This window comes from Podarcis filfolensis, assembly GCF_964270895.1.
Source record: "Podarcis filfolensis genome assembly, chromosome: 3".
In the NCBI taxonomy this organism is placed as follows: Eukaryota; Metazoa; Chordata; class Lepidosauria; order Squamata; family Lacertidae; genus Podarcis; species Podarcis filfolensis.
This window is the reverse complement of record NC_139606.1, coordinates 689,807-713,410: the sequence shown is the minus strand read 5'-3', so window position 1 is coordinate 713,410 and position 23,604 is coordinate 689,807. Positions and strand designations below refer to the sequence as shown.

General features: G+C 50.0%; 1 protein-coding gene across 3 annotated transcripts in view; it reads right to left on the bottom strand.

The window, feature by feature from the left end:
• The window catches only part of COL4A1 (collagen type IV alpha 1 chain), a 160,408-nt gene that overhangs the window by 40,279 nt on the left and 96,525 nt on the right, over positions 1-23,604 (bottom strand). For all 3 annotated transcript variants that reach the window (XM_083606370.1, XM_083606369.1, XM_083606371.1), the window contains exons 31-37: positions 22,069-22,182; positions 21,167-21,334; positions 11,770-11,859; positions 6,621-6,773; positions 699-797; positions 431-520; positions 146-285 (exon numbers count right to left, since the gene is read on the bottom strand). In XM_083606370.1, coding sequence (XP_083462496.1) covers positions 146-285; positions 431-520; positions 699-797; positions 6,621-6,773; positions 11,770-11,859; positions 21,167-21,334; positions 22,069-22,182 — 854 coding nt within the window. The remainder of the gene's footprint in view (positions 1-145; positions 286-430; positions 521-698; positions 798-6,620; positions 6,774-11,769; positions 11,860-21,166; positions 21,335-22,068; positions 22,183-23,604) is intronic.

Below are 23,604 nucleotides of genomic sequence, written 5' to 3'. Positions count from 1 at the left end.
TCTATCCTCAACAATTGTTTAGAATACAGCCCGTACTCTTGCACATCAGTCTTATGCCTTGGAATCAGAAAGAGATGCATTGTGCACAGAAACCTTTACATTGTTTAGGATATTTAACAGTTTATGAACAACTGTGGATGGATACCTTCTCACCAGGAGCCCCGGGGAAGCCAATTCCTGGAAGCCCAGCCTGCCCTTTTTCACCTTTCACACCTTTTGCTCCAGGTAACCCATGTTTCCCTGCCTCACCAGGAAGGCCTTGCACACCCTTTTCTCCTGATGGTCCTAAAAATAAAAGTTTGGATTATGTTATATTTTTCTTTCTTAAAAGTAACATAATGTGTTAAAACTAATCTGAACATTTTGGTTACTGGGAAATGGGTGGGAAGTTAGCTGATGTATAATTCCAAATAGCCAAAGTTAATATTACCTGGGAGACCCATTTCTCCCATGGACCCCTTCTGTCCAGGAGCTCCTGGTTCACCCTGGTATCCTGGAGGGCCTTGGTCCCCTTTTGGTCCTAAAATGGAAAGGGGATATTAAAAAATATATTGAACTACATGACTCATTAAAATACAATGTAAAGGTGCCTGCTAGATTATGAAAGAGCCCAGCAATGCTATAAAAGTAGAACTGTAATTAGTAGTCACACGCAGAGGCTTCACATTAGTGATAAAAAGGAAGTCAGGGTTTCATACCTGCTTGTCCAGGTAGACCAGGCTCCCCATCCTTCCCTGGCATTCCTGGTGTGCCAGGATCCCCTGCAGTTCCCTTCTCTCCTAAAGGTCCCAGTTGTCCTAGAAAGCATAAAAATGTTGCTTTGTGTCATGGTTCTCTTTCTACCACATCTGAAGTACAGTATGTGAGAATCACTCTGAGAATAGCATGACAAATCAGTTGATATAAATTTAGTTATTTTGCTACTGTAATAAATAAATAAATCAAGAGTTTATACAGAATATATAACTGAACTACAGCTTGACTTCATTAGGATTTAAATCTAAATTTCAGTTTTCAACACTAATTTGTTGTTGTTTAGTCGTGTCCGACTCTTCGTGACCCCATGGACCAGAGCACGCCTGAGCAACAAAACATGTGAAATGGCAGCAGGGGCACAAGTATCTCTAAGGCTGTCCAAGGTGCCTTTTTCTCATTTTTAATGGATTCAGGGAGTGGGAGCTTTTAGACAAGGAACACATAGAGCCGAATATCTTATATAGAGAGGATAAAAACATGAATGGCCTGACTTTTTGAAATAAAAAGCAATTATTTCATTATATTCTCCCTTGTTATATGTCTTGTTTCCCAGGATTTGCAACATAAAAGGTTTTTAATTGATTTTAACATATTATTTATTATAGTGTAACCCACCTTGAGACTGCTTTGGCAAGCAGCATTATTTTAACAAAAACACATTTTCATAAGCTGGGAGAAGTGATCAGTAAGTATGTCTTATCCATTTCTATGTACATCTGAAGGGCTTTCTATTTTGCTGTGTGAGTGCATGCAGCTGCCATCTGATTGCCTGCATTCGTTTATTCGCAACGTTAGAGGTTAGAGATCCGCAACGTTTCATATTCAAGAATGCATTATTGGCCTCAGTTGCTAATAAAGGTAAAGTAAAAGGTAATGGACCCCTGGACAGTTAAGTCTAGTCAAAGGCGACTATGGTGTTGCAGCGCTCATCTCTCTTCAGGCAGAGGGAGCTGGCGTTTGTCCACAGACAGCTTTCCAGGTCATGTGGCAAGCATGACTAAACCGCTTCTGGCGCAACAGGACACCGTGACGGAAATCAGAACACACGGAAACGCCGTTTACCTTCCCGCCACAGCGGTACTTATTTATCTACTTGCACTATTATGCTTTTGAACTGCTAGGTTGGCAGGAGCTGGGACAAAGCAATGGGAGCTCACCCCATTGCAGGGATTCGAACCGCCGACCTTCTGATCGGCAAGCCCAAGAGGCTCGGTGGTTTAGACCACAGCGCCAGCTGCATTCCTAGTTGCTAATATATGATGTGGAAATGAGAAGACAATTAGCAGTGTTTTTTAGCTCCTGTACAAAGCAAATGAAGAGACATCTACTTAACACAGAAGTGGTACGCTGTCTAAAGAAAAATCATTTAAAGAAAAAAAAATGTCATTGAAGCTGTAGGGCAACAAGTGACTGAAACATTTTAAAAGCAGTTCTATGGATCTGGAAAGAGGTAAAATGGAAATTTGATTATCTGTAACGTCACCCTCCCCAGGGATCCTGGAGGGCAGTAACGAGACTGGGACGGCTTTTCCCACCGGTCGGTCAGGCAGGGTGAGGATCCTCAGAGCAGTCTTGCCGCGTGACTGGGGCGCTTGGCTCTCTCCGCCTCCCCTTCCCGGGAGTTGCGCGGGGCGGCATTCAGTCGCTGGGTGGGGAAGACAGGCGGGGCGAGAGGGAGGGAGCCGATCGCAGCCGCCCAACGCGAAGCCGGCGAGCCCGATCCCGAGTCCGATCCAGTGGCAGAAGCGGCGGCAAGCGGACAGGGAGGCGACTCAGTCTCCGTCCCTTTCGCGCTCGCTCGGGGCGGGTTGCGCGGAGCAAAAGGCGTCCGCGCCATGCCGGGCAGCGAGAGACTCTTGATGGAATGGGGAGAAGCCGTAGGACAGGGACCAGAGCGGCAGCCGGAGGCAGGGTAAGTCCCTCCAAGAGGACGGTTCTCATCTGGCTTTTCCTGGGGTAGAGGAAGCTCCGGGGCTCTTAAAATAGATAAGGAACCCCTCAAAAGCGCAAGCAGGTGGCAAGGCAAATTAAGCGGAAAGAGAGAGATCACCCTTCTCGCCGTCTTCTGCCTCCTCCACCCCTCCTGCGCCTCTCCTTCCTTACAGCGCCTATGCCAAGTCTCCCACCCGAGGGAGCGCAAGAAAGGCAGCAAACGTCCAAGGACTTGGGATGGGCGAGGAATAGGACTCAGGGCCAGCAAGTGGTGGGCGCCCTGGACATTTTCTCCGATTTTGAGTCCTTATCAGCCTCAGATGAAAGGAAAAAGGCAAGCTGACTGAAGAAGAGTTGAAAGTGTCACCCCTGAAGGGAAGGTATTTTCAATCAGAAACCAGGAGAGTCCTGGAACTCCCTGAGGAACAACCCATGGAAACAGGCAAATGCTCCAGCAGCAACCAAAGGAGCCAAGTTTACCTTTCCAGATGGACAGCAGTGTTTGGCTACCCTGCCTTTTCCAGACTCATTCCAAGAGCTGTGGAATGGTGAATGGAAAACAGGGGGACGACACAAACCACAGACATTTCCAAATCAGGGCTTTGCTGTTTGGCCTCAAATCTGGTGTGTATGGACTTCGGGAGTATGGCTATGCCCCTGCTTAGATGATAACCTGATACGAGGCTCATCAAGGGAGCAATGTGAAACGTTCTCTCAAAACAACCTCTCCTGCTTCCGATCACTGGGTTGCTGTGGGATGAATGCACCAACAGAGAATTGGCCTTCAGGTCTGCTATATGCATTCCCACCATGGTCCCTGCTGCCCAAGGTCCGACTGCTGAGGGCGGAAGAAGTGGTGGTGACATCCACACAGGCCTCCCCCATCTGTCCAGGGTGCTTCCCAGCCAAAGGGTTAGGGTTAAATTTATCTATCTATCTATTGTCAAAGATAATACAGTGGTACCTCGGGATGCGAATGGGATCCGTTCTGGAGCCCCGTTCGCATCCTGAAGCGAACACAACCTGTGTTTGTGGGTCGTGTTTCGCCGCTTCCGCACATGCACGTGACGTCATTTTGACCGCCTGCGCACGTGGCCAAACCCGGAAGTAACACACTCCGTTACTTCTGGGTCGTGGCGGAGCGCAACCCGAAAATACTTAACTTGAAGCACATTTATCCTGAGGTATGACTGTACAGGATACAGGATGCACACCAATCTAGTGTCTGGGCAGGTACAGTTCCCCACAAATACCTGGCCCCCTCTCCCAAGTCAAACTCTAGCCCCCTTCCCCCAGGGTACACTCATCAGCATACTGCCAGTCCGTGTGCCAGCATCCCTTCTGCATCTGCTTCATTAGAAGGATCTTCTTCAGGGACCATTTGTTCACTACCACCCAGAACTAGTCCATGAGGCAGCCACACTAATATAAGATGGGGGACACCTGACTTCCGGGTTCTGGTAATGAGATATGTCGGCTTCCTAAGAGATCGGACAGCCAGTCGTGCCAGTAATTCCCCTGAGGGTAATTAACCCTGACTACCCTACCCCAGATTGGGGGGGGGTTGCGCCACCCGCAAACCGTCCGTTATCTGCGCTCCGCAACAAGATGCGGAGGCAGGGATGCTGGGTGATGCCCAAGGCACGAATTTGGCAACCCTCCAAACCCTCTCATCAGCCGGGAGTCCCTGTTTCCTAAAAATTAAAAGATTTGGCAAAAAAACAGGCATGTTCTGAATGGAAAGAGTTAAAAGAAAAATCTGCTAAACTATACAAAATTGGCAGAGCAAGATCAGATATGGTTAGAACAGCTCGGGCTGAGAAGGAAGATGGTGACGGTAAAAGCTCTGACGCAGTTAGAAAAAGGATATCATCAGAAAAAGCCTCCTTCAATGCGGGGAGATTGGAGATTTTTTTATTGGAATTGCAAAAGGGGTGTACTTTAAAGAGGATGCATTTACTTGCATGGAATATTGCATACAGTTACATACAGTTTGAGAAGAGAGTGGCGGTGAACTCTGGATGCCTGCCAGCTGTCTGAGCGCCCCGGAGAGCAGGTGTGGATTTTTACAGGGAAACCGCAACTATCTTTGTGTGACTTACTGATTGCCAAGTACACCCCTACAGTACATTTGAAACACCAAAGATTAAAGACAGTGGGAAGTCGCTAATTAATTTCAACCCTGGATGGAAGCCCAGAGCCTATTAGAACAACAATCACCGGAAAAAGGAGGGGTCATTTTGTGCTTCAAAATATTAAGACTGAGAGCAATGTGGAAAAAGCCCCCTGCGTGATTATAGAAATAAGGAATGGTCAGATAAAACAAGATAGTGAGTTATACCAGCGGCTGACTGATCGAGAGAGATTGTCAATATCAGGACTGGAAAATTGTGAAGTAATAAAGAAGATAGCAGAAAAATAAAGGATGGGCATTTAGCTTTTGAAATCCAGAACATGGGAAGTCCCATCGAAATTAATTAATTTGGATAATATAATTGGCTGTATTGTTTTTTGTTTTTGAATGTGGAAAGATCTGGTTTGATTTGTTACTAATATGTGTGGTTTTTTTAAAACTGGAAAATGTATAAAAATTATTTACAAAAAAATAATAATAAGATGGGGGACACCTGGCCAACTAGTAGTACATGTGAAAAGGATCTGGGGGACACAAGCTTATCATGAGTCAACACTGTGATGCAGCAGCAAAAAAAGCTAATGCTATTTTAGGCTGCCTCAACAGAAGTTGAGTGTCCCGATCAGGGAAAGTCATTGTAGCACTCTATTCTGCCTTGGTCAGACCACATCTGGAATACTGTGTCCAGTTCTGGGCACCACAATTTAAGATGGATAGCAGTGTGTGTACAAGAGGACAACTAGGATGATCAAGGATCTGGAAACCTGAAGGAGCCTGGGTGTGTTTAGCCTGGAAAAGGGTCTCCACTTCTAATAACTTCTAATAAGTTAGCCATCTTCTAATAACTTAAAGGTTGTCACATGCAAGACGGAACAAGCTTGTTTTCTCCTGCTCCGGAGGGCAGGACTAGAACCAATGAATTCAAGGTACAAGAGAGGAGATTCTAGCTAAATATCAGGAATAACTTTCTGATGTTAAGTGCTGTTTGACAGTGGAAAAAGACTCCACTGGAGGGTGGCAGACAGTCCTTTTTCAGAAGTTTTTAAGCAGATGTTGGATGGCCCTCTGTCATGGATGCTTTATTGGAGATTCTTGCATTGCAGGCGGCTAGACTAGATGACCCTCAGGTCTACAATTCTATGGTTCAATGAAGTCTAGAAGAGCCTTTTTCAGGTCTGAGGAAATAAAATAATGACCACCATTGAAAACTATAACTTTTTGTGCTGGTCACCTTTCCCCACCCTGCAAGTGTCCCTTGGAATGGAACACTCTGGGAAATTTAAAACTTCAAACAGCTCAAATAACTTTCTCTGATAAACCTGGAAATATTTGGCCACTTTTAAAATGATTTTTATTAAAGTTTTCACAATAAAATAAAAAATCTAGAACAAATAGAATTAAAAAGACAAGAGAGGATAGGAGAACAAGAAAATAAATAAGGGGGGGGGGACATAGAGATAAAACACCAAAGAGGAAAAAAACACCCTTCTGATTCTCTGTCTGATTTTTATCAGAAAAGGATGATTTAAGACATTCAGTCCATGTTAGTATGCATCTTCTTCACTTTCTGTTAGACCATATGCAAAGATAAGAAGAGGTTTTTTTGCTGGTAAAGGAGGGTAGCTGACGATGCTAGCAAACCTCCTTGAGGTTCTTTTTTATTCTTTATTCTGCAGGATCTTTATTCTGGTTTTTGAGACAAGCCAAACACTGAGGAAGGGGGTTCAGTGCATCAGAATGTGTTCAAAATAGAAGAGAAGTTACATGCAAAAGGCAAGTGCTATTTCATTTTACAGACCTTTACTTCCTTTATCTCCTTTTTGGCCTTTCATGCTTTCCATGTCTACATGATCCATTTTTCCTGGTTCTCCTCGTAGACCAGCTTCACCCTTTTCACCCTTTGAGCCAGGATCACCTCTGAGCCCCACAGCTCCAGGAAAACCCCTGTCACCTGCAAAAAGGATGTGTTAGTTGAGCACAATTAAGCCTTCATGAATAAGGATATTTTCCCTCCCAGAGCACAGAAAAAACATTCTCAAACCCTCCAAAGAGGCTTGTACATAGAAATGCACAATCAGATTGAAACAGGATTTACTTCCAAGATTTGCACAGTGACAGAAAAAGGCAATCAGTTCTACAAGTACTGAATTCAGGAACAGGTTGCAAAGCAAAATTTGGGAGAGCAATTATGTGGCATCAGGCAGTGGCGGGGCTTCATACTTCGGCACCGGGGGGGAGGGGCGGAGAGCGGGGGGGGGGGGGGGCCTGGCGCGTGTCCTGGGGGAGCGAGAAGCGGACACGGAGCAATGAATCCAAACTACAAGAAAGAAGATTCCACCTAAACATTAGGAAGAACTTCCTGACAGTAAGAGCTGTTCGACAGTGGAATTTGCTGCCAAGGAGTGTGGTGGAGTCTCCTTCTTTGGAGGTCTTTAAGCAGAGGCTTGACAACCATATGTCAGGAGTGCTCTGATGGTGTTTCCTGCTTGGCAGGGGGTTGGACTTGATGGCCCTTGTGGTCTCTTCCAACTCTATGATTCTATGATTCTATGAATGTCCCCCACAAAGTTCCGGGCAAAGACCTGGTTTCCTGGAACAAATGACCGTGGCGCGTTGGCACAGCCTGGGGGTTCGGCCACAGCAAAGTCCGGGTGCACCCGGTCAAGCAGGGACCTGAGGCGGCGCCCCATAAGCAGTTCAGCAGGACTCCGCCCTGTGGCTGCATGAGGGGTGATGTGTTGCACAGACAAGTATTCGGCGACCCGCTCATGCCAGTCTCCCTGGTCCAGGCGCCCCAGTGCCTCTTTTGCCGAGCGCACCATTCTCTCCGCTTGCCCGTTGCTGGATGGATGACATGGTGCCGTTAGGGCATGGTGGATGCCCAGTCCCAAAAGGTACCGCTCAAAAGTGTCTGACGTGAACTGCGGTCCGTTGTCGGAGACAAGGACATCTGGACACCCATGCGTCGCAAAGAGGCCTCGCAGCACCCGGATGACGGCCTCGGTAGTGGTGGAGGGCATCAGGGCCACCTCCAGCCATTTGGAATAGGCGTCCACCACTACCATAAAGGTCCAGCCGCGAAAGGGGCCGGCCAGATCGATGTGCACCCTCGACCAGGGTGTCTTGGGCGTCTCCCAGGTGTGTCCCTTAGCTGCCGGTGGTGCAGGCCTCGATTATTGGCACGCTTGACAGGCGGAAACCCAGGCAGTGATGGCATCGTCCATGTTAGGCCACCAGACGTAACACCGAGCCAACACCTTCATTTTGACGATTCCCGGGTGGCCAATGTGCAGAGCCTCAAGGACGCGTTGACGGAGTCTTTGGGGAATCACGACGCAGTCTCCCCACAGCAGACAGCCGCAATGAGCTGAGAGTTTGTGTTGTCTGGTTGCGAAGGGCTGGAACTCTGATGCAAAAGGCCCTTGTGGTCACCCCCTCCACACCCAGTTGAGCACATGGCTGATATCCTGGGCAGATGCGGAGGCCACAGTGGCAGCCGATACAGGCGCTGCCGGAAGATCCTCAATCAGGAGGAGCGATGAAGCAGGAGCCGCGTCTTCCACAAACGCTGAAAGAGGGCAACGGCTGAGGGTGTCGGCATGGCCCATCGATTTCCCCGGGCGATGGACGAGCCGGTAGTGGTAGGCAGCCAGGAAAACAGTCCATCGCCGTGAGAGGACTGGTGGAGTTGGTCGATCACCGGCGAGGAGGCCCAGGGGCGGCTTGTGGTCGGTGATGAGGTCGAAAGTCCTGCCGTAGAGGTATTCATGGAACCTCTTCACTCCAGCCACAAGTGCCAGTGCCTCCTTGTCAAGCTGGCTGTAATTCCGTTCAGTCAGAGATAGCGTCCTGGAAAAGTAGGTGAGCGGTGCTTCTCTTCCGTCTGGAAAATGGTGACTAAGGACAGCGCCGATGCCAAAAGGTGAGGCGTCGCAGGCAAGGACTAGTGGCCTGGCTTCACTGTATTGTACCAGCACACTATCCGATGAAAGGAGAGCCTTGACCACGTTGAAGGCGGCCGTCTCCCGATGACCCCAGGACCAAGGTGTCTTTGTGCTGAGGAGTCGGTGAAGAGGCTCAGCCACCGTGGCCTTGTGGGGCAGGAACATGTTATAAAAGTTCAGCAGCCCTAGGAACGCCTGCAACTCTGTCTTGTTCTTTGGGATGGTAGCCTGCTGGATAGAGCGGATCTTGGATGTGGTCGGGTGAAGGCTGGAGGCATCGATAAGATAGTCCAGGAACTCCACCTGTGGAACGGCGATCTGGCACTTCTCCCTCTTTACCTTGAGCCCGGCCTCCTGGAACCTGGTCAGCACGGCGCGGAGGCGCTCAAACAGCTGCTGTTGTGAGTCTGCGGACACCAAGATGTCATCAATATATGGTACCACGCCCGGAAGCCCTTGCAGGAGACGCTCCATAAGGCTTTGGAAGATGCCAGGAGCCACACTCGCCCGGAATTGCAAACGGCACCAATGGAATGCCCCTCGGTGGGTGATGATCGTCTGGGCTTAAGCAGTGGCATCATCGACGGGCAGTTGTTGATAGGCTTGGGCAAGGACCAGCTTAGCAAAGACCTTACCCTCACCCAAGGAATGCAGCAGGTGTTGAACAACAGGAACCGGGTAAGCGTGCTGCTGAAGTGCCATGTTGATCGTGCACTTGTAGTCGGCGCACTTGTAGCCGACCCGTCCGGCTTGACAGGCGTGACAATGGGGGTTTCCCACTTGGCGTGGTCAACCGGCTCCAAAACTCCTTGGGCGATCAGCTTGTCCAGTTGTTCATCCACCTTAGCCTTGAGAGCAAAAGGAACCCGGCGTGGCTTTAGCTTGATGGGGGCAACTTGTGGATCAAGGCTAAAGGAGATGGGCATACCTGTATATTGCCCCAAAGTGCCGTCAAAAACCTCGGCAAAGTCTTTGACCAGACCCTCAGTCTCTGCGTTAGAGATGCAGTTGATGCCAGTGACTTCCAGGCCGAGGGCATCAAACCAGTCTAGCCCTAGGAGGCTTGGCCGCTGACCTTCGACCACCACCAGTCGGAGCAGGCCCGAAAAATCCTTGAAGGCGATCCAGAACCGGCCAACGCCTACCACGGGAATGTCGTTTCCCTGGTAGTCTCTCAGGTGTATGCGGTGAGAGTCGAGTTGCCTTTTGGACACTCTGGGTACCAGTCTTTTGATGGTGCTCCAAGACACGATGGACAGAGCAGACCTGGTGTCGATCTCCATGTCACATGGAGCTCCTTCAATGAGCACAGTGACGTTCAGCTTGCGTCGCGTAGGCGAGTCGGTTTGGCCAATCGTGGTTCCAGATGGGCAGCGGCAGTTGGTGAGAGCGAAACAGCTTTCCTTGGTGGACTGGAATGAAGACTTGGACTTGTGAGTCGGTGAAGGGGGGTTGTCAGACGGAGCCGATCGGCAGACCTTAGCGATGTGGCCCCTTTTGGAACACTTCCGACTGATGGCATCTCTGAATCGACACTTGGCACGGGAATGGTTGCCTCCACAGCCGGCACATTCCAGTTGGCCCTTGGACTTCTTTTGGAACTTCCTGCACTCCCGCTTTGTCTGGTGCACATCATCGTCTTCACTGGAGGATGCCTCATCACTGCTCGCCTCTTCGTGATGTACTGGAACTGGCTTCCTAGCAAGACGCGGGCTGCTGGCCTTGCAGATCTCCTGGGCGGAGCGTTCGGCAGCTTCCGAGGCTACGGCCTCCTCAATGGCTTTCTGCAGCGTGAGGTCTGGCTTGGCGAGGAGACGCCGTTGCAGACGGATGTCCCGGACCCCACAGACGATTTGATCCATCAGGGCATCATCTAAGTCTCGGAACTCGCAGTGCATGCAGCCTGTCGGAGGGCGGTGGTGTAGTTGTTGATTGACTCCCCCTCTGCCTGGTTCCGGTGGTAGAACGCATGGTGGGCAGCAATCTTGGACGGCTTTGGTGCGTAGTGGTTGCGGAGCTTCTCTTGGATTGTGTCCCACCGTGTTTCCTGGATTGCTACAGGCGCAACAAATGCTCGGGCCGTCTTGAACACCTCAGGCCCACAGAGGCTAAGGAATAGGCCCTGCTTATGCTCCTGTGATACTTGTGTCAGCTCGTTGGCTTGGAGGTAGCAGTCGAACTGAGCGAGGTAGGAGTCCCATGATTCAGAGGCTGGCACAAATGGCAGTAGAGGCACAAGTGAAGCCATGATTCCAATGCCGGCGTAGCGGGCGATGGATGGAACACTGTGCTCTAGCCAGAACAGTCAGCTCTGAATTGGTTCTGTTCAGTGATTTCGCTCAGTGATTCAGCTCAGTTCAGAGAGTGGCTGCATCTGGCTGTGCTCTGATGTCCATCCATCCTACCTTCGTCGCGAGTGTTAAGTTGTGGGCGAACATATCAGATGACACAGCGATTCTTCAAACTGTTCTTCTTTAGTCTGAGGCCAGAACTGAACTAAACTGAAGGGCTCAGTCAGCCTGCTTATATAGAGCTCCAGTACCTTGTTACTGTAACAACTTTCTAAAACTTTCCAATCACTGAACGTCACTTTCGATCCTTCATTTGCATACAAACTATCCAATCACTGAACGTCACTTTCGATCCTTCATTTGCATAACTATCTACAGTATTCCCCTGCTGGCCCAGGGTGAGAACTTCAGTACATAACACAGCCAATCCCACCAAGTTTGCTGTTACAGCCTCCTTTGCCAAGGAACAATCCAGAGCATACTTAAAAGATCCCGATTGCTTGTTGGCAGCCAAGACTCTTACCTGTCCCACACCTAACATCACAGATTACGTCAGTTGTGGAGCAGGAGGGTATTCTGTGACAAAGTGGCCTCCCTGGCCAAAGGGGCACAAGCTGGACCTAACCAGGCCTGTGGACCAGAGTTTCCTCACTCCTGAATTAAACCAAAGGCCTGACTTCACTTGGCCAGTTAAGCTACAAATTGCTCTTACCTTTTTCACCTGGAGCTCCAGAAGATCCTGAAGGACCAGGAGGACCCTGGCTTCCAGGTGTGCCCATAACTCCCATTTCTCCTTTGATTCCTAAACCCAAATTGGAACAACTGTTTACATTTCTGTGACTTTTCTAATACATTGCAATTTCACTCTAATAGTTCTGCCCAGAAGGCTTTATTGCTGAGCTCAGACCAGTTCCATGCATCTATGTGACAATCATCTTAGCTATGTGTTCTATTCCCAGTAAATATTGCATGAACTCATACACTGACATACTTTAAAAAAATAAAAAATAAACTAGACAAGATAAAGTACTGTACATATAATGTCTCCACTTTCGATTCATAGTCTTTTTCACAGGTTATTAATGTCATGAACATCTTATGGCTGAGAGAAGAGGGGATGTTGTTTTATCATTCTATTGCTTAGTACTAATGTGGGATTTGTGTCAGCATCACATAGGTAGGTCTAGACATACTTAAGACAATTTGGGTAATGAGTTACTTTTTCATTTATAGTTTCTTTCTCATAAGTGTGTTGGTAGTTACAAAAAGATAAATAACACACATATGTGATTTGTTAGCCACCCTTCACTGTAAGGCTTGGTTACAGCAATATACCATATTTTTCTGTTTATAAGTTTTTTTAACCAAAAAATTAGGTTTAAAATTGGGGCTTGTCTTATACACGGGTAGCGCTGTGGGGTGTTTTCTTAATTTGGAGTCCCCCAAAATAGGGGGCATCTTATACAAGGGGGCTTCTTATACATGGAAAAATACAGCAATTGTACAATTTGAAAACAAGTAAAACAGTTTGTAAAGAATTACAAAAACAAGTAAAAAAAAACAACCTGAAGCAAAAACAGCACAATATAAGTTAAGCATAACAGAAGAGGTGGGTCCCACAAAAACACCTTTCAGAAATGTGCATCTTAAGCATATGCCAGAAAATGCATACTGAAGATACTAGCAAGAATTCTGCAGAGAGGACTGTTTAGGGGCTGCCACAGAGAAAGCCCTCTCCCAGGCTGCCATTCTCCACACCTCTGAAGGTGGATGAAGGTGTTTTTTTAAAAAAAGAAAACATAAGCTTATTTCTGGGTTTTATTGTTTGCTGCTGTCAGGGAATCAGGAGCAGGAGCACTGGGGAGAGAGGAATTGGAGAGCGAAGGGGAAGAATCCGAGGGCAGCGTAGGGGAGTATGACAGTGGCCCGAGAGATTCCATGAGCTTCTCCAGCGAATCAGAAGATTCCCAGAAGGGGGCGCCGATGGTCAGGGCAAGGGGGGTCCCAGGGGGGACGCACCAGAAACAAGGAGCCAGAGGGGAACCCCAAAGCAGCAGTGGAGGATCGGGACCAGTTTCCCCACCAGAGCGTAGTGGGGGGGAAGAGTCACATGTGTCAGGGCCAGTGTCTCCTCCAGAGAGGGAGTCAGGGCTGACCACGCCTCCATTGGAGAGTGGGGGAACGGAAGGGAGGTCAGTTGCAGCTAGCCCCCCCGAAGGGGGAAGCAGTGACAGCAGCAGTGAAACGGTCAGGAGGAAAGCTGCTGGCTGGGCGCGCGCGCCAAGTTCAAATGTGCAGGCGCGCGGAACAGCAGGAGACCCGGATGGGGAACCAGCTCCTAAAGCCCGCCGGAGGGAGGGAGAAGGCTCAGGGGAATCAGCGGGAGAAGAGGCTAGAAAGGGCGGAACCCCGGCGGGCAGGCGGACCCAGAGGAGGAAGGAGCAGCGGAGAAGGTGGAGCAAGGCTAGAATCTTAAATTGGTGTCAGGGGGGAGGAGACTCAGACGGAGCATCAGCGGTCTGACAGTTGAGACGTAGAGCTGCGCGCTGCGGCTCTGGAAGTGAAACTGAACTTCAATAAAGACTTTTATACTTAACAACGAAGCAGCGTTGGTCCTTTGTGAGCTGGGACCTAGGGTAGCTCTGACAGTATGCTCCGTCCCCATAAAAACCTCGCAGCGTGAGTTGGTGCAGCGAGGGGCAAGACTTGGTGTTTTGCGAGCTCACGAAGATAGGCAAAGATGACTACAGAGAGCCAGGTGAAAGAACTGCAAGAAGCAGTCACGACGCTTTACGCAGAAGTAGCAGCATCCAGGAAAAGAGAAGAAGAAGCAGTAGCGCTCTGCCGGGATCTGCAGGCCAGGTGGGACCGTTGGGGGAAAGAGGGGCTGCCAGGACCCAAACCGGAGGGAGTTGGCCTCGGGAAGAGGGGGGGCAGCCTAGTAGCCCACTTCGATGGGAACCTGCAGTAATACCCTAACTTCAGAGCTGACGTGGTTTACGCGCTCAATTTGCTTCGGAAAGACTTTAGAGATGAGGAAGAGAAAGTGGGCTTCATAATCACTCATTTGCATGGGGAAGCAAAAGCGTGGCTGCGGAATTTGTGGCGCGAAGAAGACCCCGCCCTCAAAGATTCCGATGCATTTATCAAAGCTATGGACGCTTGCTTTAAATCTACGGTAGATGTAGATGTTGCTCGGAGGGAAATGCATGGACTACAGCAAGGGAAAGCGACGGTGAGGCAATATCACTCACGCTTTTTTGCCTTTCTGAACGTGCTGGGCTGGGAGAAGGACTCTATTGCTGTCAGAGACCTGTTCTGGGAGGGGCTAAGTGGAGAGGTGAAAGATGAGCTGGCAAGAGGGGAACGACCACAAGGTACCCAAGAAGTTGCCCAAAGAGCGTTGGCGATTGGTGTGCGCCTGGAAGGACGCCCTTGGAGCAGGGAGGAAGGACGTAAGGCAAGCACCCCAGCCAGGACAACCCCTTTCTTTCCCAGAGAGGCGGGGCGGGCGCTGTCCATGCCTCCTTTGGGAAGGGGAGAAGAGCCGATGGAGATTGGTGGTGCCAGGGCTCAGACTGCCAGCAGAGCCCAAACACCGGGAGCAGTCAAGGCGAAGGCTCCTAGAGGGACCAGGAAGTGCTACATCTGCGACAGTGCTCAGCACATGGCCAAAGAGTGTCCCCAGAGGCTCCAGAAGCACACTGCAGCCTCAGCAACAGTAAAAGGAACAGGTCAGCAGCCAGAACATTTGCAGGGGGAAGAAGAAGCCTGGTTGGAAGGGGAAGGACTGGGGCCCAACCAGGCGAGTCAGTGAAGCAGTCCCCAGAGATTTTACAGCCCACAGACCCCCTCCCACCCAAACCAGTGGTGCAACTCACCGCATCGCTCCAGTTGCCCAATGGGCACACCCTGCAAGTACCAATAACCATTGACTCTGGGAGCAACGCAGACTTTATAGGAGTGGACTTTATCAAGCAACATCGCATAGCACTCATGCCTGCCACGATGCCCCTAAACGTCGTCACGGTCGATGGCAGGAAGCTACTGGGAGGAGAGGTGGTACAGCAAACACCACCGATGGTGATGCAAATTGGAAACCACCGCGAAGTCATCAGCTTCAACGTCACCCACCTGTCAGACACGCCCATAGTGTTGGGTATGAGTTGGCTGGATAGGCACAGCCCGGCATTAGCATGGTACCAGCGGCAATTGACCTTCTGCTCCTCCTACTGCGCAGAACACTGCATCCAGACCCGCCAGGAGGAGGAGGGGCAAGAGGATGAACCGCAGTTACACCTAGGCATGGTGCAAGCGGTACCCAACAAGTACAAGGAGTTTTTGGAGGTCTTCTGCGAGAGGGAAGCGGATAACCTGCCTCCCCACAGGCCTTACGACTGCAAGATTGACCTCCTGCCGGGAGCGACGCTGCCGACTGGGAAACTGTATTCCATGTCTGAAGACGAACTGCAAGAACTCAGGGAGTTCATAGATCACAACTTGAAGCGGGGGTTCATCCAAGAATCTAAAGCAGTGGGGGGCAGTCCCGTGTTTTTCGTGAAGAAGAAGGACACGCCCCAACGCAGGCTCATAGTTGATTATAGTCTCATAAATTCCAAAACAAAGCCCGCAGCATTCCCCATGCCCAAGATCGACGACCTGCTCGCGACGGTGAGGAAGGGACGGATCTTCACCAAGTTGGATCTACGAGGGGCGTACAACCTTATACGCATGCGGGAGGGCGATGAGTGGAAGACAGCCATGTTTACACCTTTAGGCACCTATGAATATCGCGTAATGCCTTTTGGTCTGCAAAATGGCTCCCATACCTTCCAAGCTTTCATGCATCACGTGTTAGCGGGTTTCCTCTACAAGAAGTGCGTCTGCTTCCTGGACGACATCCTGGTCTTCTCGGAATCGCAGGAGGCTCACGAGAGGGACGTCAAGGAGGTCCTGCAGAGGCTACGGGAGCACAGACTTTACGCCAAATTAGAGAAGTGCCAGTTCGACATGACGGAGGTGGATTTCCTGGGCTACAAGCTGTCCGACAAGGGACTCGCCATGGACAGCACCAAGGTCCGCGCGGTGTTGGACTGGAAGAGCCCGCGCAATCGGAAGGAGGTCCAGAAGTTCGTCGGCTTCACCAACTTTTATCGCAAGTTCATCAAAGGGTTCGCGAAGGAGACGGCGGCCATCACGGACACTCTCAGCTCCAAGAAGAAGAAGTTCACCTGGACGGACCAGGCGGAGCAGTCCTTTCGGAGACTCAAGCGTCTCTTCGCGTCCGAAGAACAGCTGCTACATGTAAACCCCAGCAGACCAATGAGGGTTGAGACGGACGCCTCGGACAGAGCGGTGGGGGCCGTCCTGTTGCAGCAAGATCCGCAAGGGGAATGGAGGCCGTGCGCATTCTACTCCAGGAAACTCAGCAAGGCGGAACAGAACTACACCATCTGGGACAGGGAGTTGCTGGCCATTCATGCAGCTTTCAAGGCGTGGCGGCACTTCCTCGTTGGAGCCAGGCACACAGTGCAAGTCCGCACGGACCATAAGAACCTGGAGTACTGGCGCACGGCGCGGTTCCTGAACCAGAGACACATTCGCTGGGCGGAGTTCTTTGCGGATTTCGATTTCCGGATAGAATACATCCCGGGAGACAACAACGTCATGGCGGATGCACTATCCAGGAAGCCGCAGTATCTCGAGGAAGCGGCGCCGGTGGTGTCCAAGCACATTTTCGCACCGAAAGCGTGGGCGTGCGCTTCAGCTGCCGTGGACCTGGACGCGGTGCGTCGAGCGCTGCAGACTGATTCGTTCGCACAATCCAAGATGGAGGAGGTGCGAAAGGGCACAGCGAAGGACGACGAGTTCCAGATACGAGACGGACTGCTCATCCGCAAAGGGGCTCTCTACGTGCCCGGAGACGACCTCCGCGCGAAAGTCTTGCAGCAGCTACACGACGCGCCCAGCGCTGGGCACTTCGGCAAGGACAAAACGGCGGAATTAGTAACCAGAGACTTTTGGTGGCCCAAGGTGAGGGGAGAAGTCGCGGATTACGTCTCCAGGTGTGACACCTGCCAAAGGGCCAAGCCAGTACACAGGAAGCCGGCGGGTCTACTAGAACCCCTACAGACGCCGCTCGAACCGTGGGAGAAAGTGGCCCTGGACTTTGTCACAGATCTGCCCAGCTCGCGAGGCAAAACAGCGGTGCTCGTGGTCGTAGACATGTTCACCAAGATGGCGCACTTTATTCCGTGCGCGAAGGTGGCCACAGTGGAACAGACCGCCAAGCTGTTCATAGACCACGTGTTCAAAGCTCACGGCTTGCCGCGGTCCATCCTGTCCGACCGCGGTCGCCAATTCGTCTCGAGCTTCTGGCAGAAGCTGCTGGGCATCCTGAACGTCAAGATCAACTTAGCGTCGGCACGACACCCGCAGACCAACGGACAAGCGGAGAGGGTCAACGCCATCATGCAGCAGTACCTGCGATGCTACGCCAATCAACAACCCTCGACCTGGGTGGACTACCTACCGCTGGCCGAGTTTGCCTACAACAACACGAAGCACGGGTCTACAGGAGTGACACCGTTCTTCGCCAATAATGGGCGGCATCCCAGAACCTTCCCGGGGTTGGAGACAAAGGGGGAGGGGGAGCCAAGGGGAGCAGAGCACTTAGCAGCAGAGTTACAGGAGGTCCACGAGCAACTCCGAAGGCAATTGGAACTGGCGAAACACGCCTACAAAATGCAGGCAGACAAGCACAGGAGAGTCGGGGAGGACATCCGGGTGGGGGACTGGGTCTGGTTAGCAGCCCAGGCAGTGCCGGCCAGGACGCTAGCTAAGAGGAAGCTCAAGCACAAGCAGCTGGGACCTTACCAGGTCGCGGCGCAAATCAATCCAGTGGCCTTCCGGTTGACACTCCCGGAGGGCTCCAGAATGCACCCAGTCTTTCATAGGTCAGTGCTCACACCCTACAGGGAACCCCACAGGTTTCAGGCGACAGGGAACGCGCCAGACCCACTTAATGAATCTCCGAAGAGGGAGGGATCACGGAGGGCGACGCCACTCAATGAGGTCACGGAGATTTTGGACTCGAGGTGGGGGGAAGAGGGGGTGGAATACCTCCTCGCCAGGGAAGGTACCCCAGCCAGCGCCAACAGGTGGGTACCGTGCTATGCCGTGGAGGAGCACTATCTTAAAGACGAGTTCCATGCACTCTTCCCACACAGACCTATGCCGGCAGAGTATTTCGACGACTGGCTCTTCACACCCACACTGTCAGCCAGTACGTTCCAGGGTTTTTCATCAGCTGAAGAGACGACGCCGGACACTAGCTCCTCGGAGGGGTCTCTCTCGGGGTTTGCCACAGACCGCTCCTATTGGTGGGACACTCAACCGGAGGTGGGGTGGCGCAGGGAGCTGCTGCAGGGACCTTTGCAAGCAGTCTCACCAGAGGTACCCGGGGGAGGGGAGGACATGGACGTGTTGGGGGAGGATCCTGGATTCGAGCACATCAGCAGAGAGATGGAAGCAGAGGAAATCGACGTCGACGAGCCCGTTGCGGTTGGGCCGGATCCAGTGGACCGGCTACACACCAGGGGGGAAGAATGGTATCCCGCACTCACACCCACAGGACTGGAGCACCCGGAACCCACACCCGAAGAGGGAGAGGGGGGAAGGGGGGGCTTCGAGGGGGGGATGGATGTCAGGGAATCAGGAGCAGGAGCACTGGGGAGAGAGGAATTGGAGAGCGAAGGGGAAGAATCCGAGGGCAGCGTAGGGGAGTATGACAGTGGCCCGAGAGATTCCATGAGCTTCTCCAGCGAATCAGAAGATTCCCAGAAGGGGGCGCCGATGGTCAGGGCAAGGGGGGTCCCAGGGGGGACGCACCAGAAACAAGGAGCCAGAGGGGAACCCCAAAGCAGCAGTGGAGGATCGGGACCAGTTTCCCCACCAGAGCGTAGTGGGGGGGAAGAGTCACATGTGTCAGGGCCAGTGTCTCCTCCAGAGAGGGAGTCAGGGCTGACCACGCCTCCATTGGAGAGTGGGGGAACGGAAGGGAGGTCAGTTGCAGCTAGCCCCCCCGAAGGGGGAAGCAGTGACAGCAGCAGTGAAACGGTCAGGAGGAAAGCTGCTGGCTGGGCGCGCGCGCCAAGTTCAAATGTGCAGGCGCGCGGAACAGCAGGAGACCCGGATGGGGAACCAGCTCCTAAAGCCCGCCGGAGGGAGGGAGAAGGCTCAGGGGAATCAGCGGGAGAAGAGGCTAGAAAGGGCGGAACCCCGGCGGGCAGGCGGACCCAGAGGAGGAAGGAGCAGCGGAGAAGGTGGAGCAAGGCTAGAATCTTAAATTGGTGTCAGGGGGGAGGAGACTCAGACGGAGCATCAGCGGTCTGACAGTTGAGACGTAGAGCTGCGCGCTGCGGCTCTGGAAGTGAAACTGAACTTCAATAAAGACTTTTATACTTAACAACGAAGCAGCGTTGGTCCTTTGTGAGCTGGGACCTAGGGTAGCTCTGACAGCTGCATACCATATTTTTTGCCCTATAAGATGCACCGGCCCATAAGACGCACTTATTTTTTGGGGGGGGGGAAATAAAGGGGGGGGAAAATTATTTTCCCCCCCGAGCCCCAAAGAGCAAAGAAGCCAAGACAGCGAGCGGGATGGATCCCGCTCGCTGTCCTGGCTTCGTTTTTAGCCTTGGAGCTGGGGGTCCGAGAGTGATGGCGAAGTTGCATGCAGCTTCGCCATCGCTCCCGGAGCTTGCAGGGCTGGGGAAGCCCAAGCTTCCCCCGACCCCAGGCCCCAGAATGAGTCCGGGAGCGATAGCGAGGTTGTGCAACCTCGCCATCGCTCCCGGAGCTTGCTTGTGGGGCTGGGGAAGCCCGAGCTTCCCCCGTCTCCAGCCCCCAGAACGGGTCCGGGAGCGATGGCGAGGTTGTGCAACCTCGCCATCGCTCCCGGAGCTTGCTTGCGGGGCTGGGAGCTGGGGGCGGGGGAAGCCCGAACTTCCCCCGACCCCAGCCCCCAGAACAGGCTGTTGCTAGCAAGCCTTGCGTGCCCGGGGGGAACTCCCCCCGGGCGCGCAACGCTTGCAGACACCTGCGCGAAGCACGGGGCGTCCTCCGGAGGGCGCCCCATGCTTCAGGCTGCAGGCTGCCGCCCACAAGCCTTGCAAGCCTGCAGGAACTCCTGCCGGGCTCGCAAGGTTTGCAGATAGCTTCCTGAAGTCTGGAGAGCGAGAGGGGTCGGTGCGCACCGACGCCTCTCACTCTCCAGGCTTCAGCGAAAGCCTGCATTCGCCCCATAGGACGCACACACATTTCCCCCTCATTTTTGAAGGGGAAAAAATGCGTCCTATAGGGCGAATAATACGGTATTTATTGGGTTAAATTCTATTTTGAATAGTTTTTTTTTCTTTATCTAGATTAAAACCATATGCTTTCTTATTGTTTTAAATGACTGGAGCATTGAATGGCAGGATATAAACTATTCAACCCACAGAATGAACCAATATAATTGAAACTATGATTTGTTTGAACTTTGTATAATTTTTCATTTGTATGGGATGCTGAGTGTGCTTATAGTTCCATTGGGATGTGAAGTTTTTACTGAATTTGCCACTTCTTACATGACATTCAGGTTCTAGGATGCCTGCTTTAGATCAGAAATGTAGAAAGTAGCTACAAAGAATAGGCATAAATGCAAGGTTTTCCCCACTCGTATTTATGAATTACCTAAGCAGGGTCAGGGAAGTAGCCAGTGTAAAATGGACTACTGTGAATGTACATCTCTTGAAAACAGCTTAAAATTTCAAGGGCACTTCACTCTGAAACCCTTTGACAACATACTAATTGCTCTTTGTTTTTCATGGATTTTGTTTTTGTCAGGCATGCATGCATTTCTTTTTCAAGCATAATCAAGATACTCAGTACTTTGTATCCCTTTGTATTTTTGAAATGAAAGTGCTCTAAACAAAGGAGAAAAAGTACAGAGTTCCATTTCCTTCTTTCTCATGATACTCCTTATAGAACCACATGTTTCACTCTGTAAAAGAGAGGATAATATGACAGACAATAAATAGTCACTGGAAGGAAGGAAGAATGTGTACCTGGGGCACCAGGGCGCCCTTCTTGTCCTTGTGGGCCAGGCAGGCCTGGCAGCCCTTGTAATCCTGGCAGCCCCGGAGATCCTTGGCTACCTTTATCTCCTTTGGACCCTGGCATGTCTAGCCCAGGAACACCCGGGTAGCCTCTTTCCCCTTTGCTTCCTGGAGGTCCTGCAGTAATAAAGAGAAAATGATACAAAGTGGCTCTTGATAATAAAATGTCCAACACAAGTAAGAACAAATGACACACGGTTCAAAAATGTGGATGGGGGAATCCTTGCATTTGGATTAATCCTTCTACCCTATTCATTTTTGTTCTGCTACTATTCATGTCAGGTTACTGATGAAAGTTAAGAACCTTATAATGCAACAATTATTGCAAAAAAAATTGTACAAGCTTTCATTATTCAAGAAATAATAATGAAACAAAATTTGACTTTTCCTAAATGAAATCTTCTGTCAAATTTGAATGTATTGTTTTAGAAGAATACTAAGACTGCAACCCTGTACACAGTTTCCACTGAATTTCTTCGGCGATCATTTCTGGCCAAGTAAGATAGTTTTCCATGAACAGTGAGTCCGTAAGTGACTGTGGAGGTCAATTCTGGAGGGCTAAGGACTACTGCAATACTATAACTCCATGCATGTCTACTCAGACATAAGCTGCACATTGTTCAATGCGACTTACCCTCATAGGAGGAGTACATAAACATTCTAAAATCAATCATCCTGCAGTTTTATTCTGATTGCTGACAAAACTCAGAAACATAAATATACACATAGTTCCTTAAAAAGAGAATTGCACAGTGCACATCCAAATGAATGTATTTTGTTTAAATGTATGTTACACTGTACATCTTACAAACATAAATGGAAAGGAAACAAATACAAAAGGAACAATTTACCTATTGGTCCCGGAGGACCAGATTGTCCTGGAACCCCAGGAGGGCCAGGAGGGCCTATTCCTGGTAAACCGGGGGAGCCCCGTAGACCTGGTATTCCAGAAGGACCAGGGTCACCTAAGTGGAAAATCAAACAGTGGTAGCAAGTTAACTTGGGTATTACTAGTTACAGGTAGGTAGCCGTGTTGGTCTGCTGTAGTCGAAACAAAATAAAAAAATTCCTTCCAATAGCACCTTAGAGAACAACTAAGTTTGTTATTGGTATGAGTTTTCGTGTGCTTGCACACTTTTTTAGATACTAATTATTACTAATTAGTATACTACTTATTACTAATTAGAAAGATTATTTGCCTTTGACTCTTTACCCACTGCTTTTCAGGAGAAGAAACGGTTAAGGAGTAAGCCCTACACAAATCTGGAGTAGAGCCCCTAAGGTGGTTGGATGGCACCTTGCACCCCTCCTCCTGGCAACTTCTGCAGCCAAGCTGGTACCAAACACCTTGCTCTGCTTTCCTTTGGACCACAGCAGTGAGACCAAGATCTCCATACACTCAGGTCCTCCATATACACTGACCAGGCTTGCACCCCATGGAGGTTACTTTCGTACTGCAAACACAGCAAAAACAATGCAGGAGCTACCGGTCTCTGCAGCCACAGTAGGTGCTTTTCCAGCAGTTTGACTTCACCCCAGAGATGCACTCCATTGTATCTTGAGATAGACGAATGTCAACAACAACTCTTTGTAGAATGAATGAGTGAATTATTTATTTCATTTATGAAATGCTTCCCATGAGGTATCCCAAGTGATTTACAATACTCCATATACCCTCAATGTCACTAACACTAAAACCTTACAAACATTTATTTGGGAGTCCCTTTTAATTTAATGGAACCTACAACTGAGTAAATCTATTGTATAGGGCCAACATGGTGCTTCCATTGTTGTATTTTGAAAATCATTTTTTTAAAAAAATAATATTTATTAAAGTTTTAAAGGTTACAGAAAGAAAAAGTAAAAAACACAATTTTAAACAAAAACAATACAACACATCACAATAAGGAAGAAACAAGGATGAGAAAAAGAAAGAAAAAACAGAAAAATAAAATCCATTTAAAAAAGCAAAAAAAAAAAAAAATACAGCGAATCTTCCCATAACTTATCTTTCATTTGCTTATTTCCTTGACCTCCTCACACCTCCCTTTTTTGTATTCTAGTTCGATTATCTGTTTCAGCAAATCCTTTCCATCTTTTCAAATTTTTGTCCTGTAATATATCTTAATATAATGTAACTTTACTTTCCCTCCTTTCACCAATTAACAGTCAGTTTTTTCCTAATCCTTTATAACATTTCTGCTAAAACCACATAGCATCATTCCAACATCCTTCTAACATTCATGTATTTTGAAAATCAAATGGGAGAAAAGACTTCCCTGAAGTGAAGAAAGGAGAAATAACAAGGAGAGATTGAGAGTAATGTGGGAAATACATGAGGTATAAGGCCACCCAGGTTATGTTTGGCCATAAATGTCACCTAATGT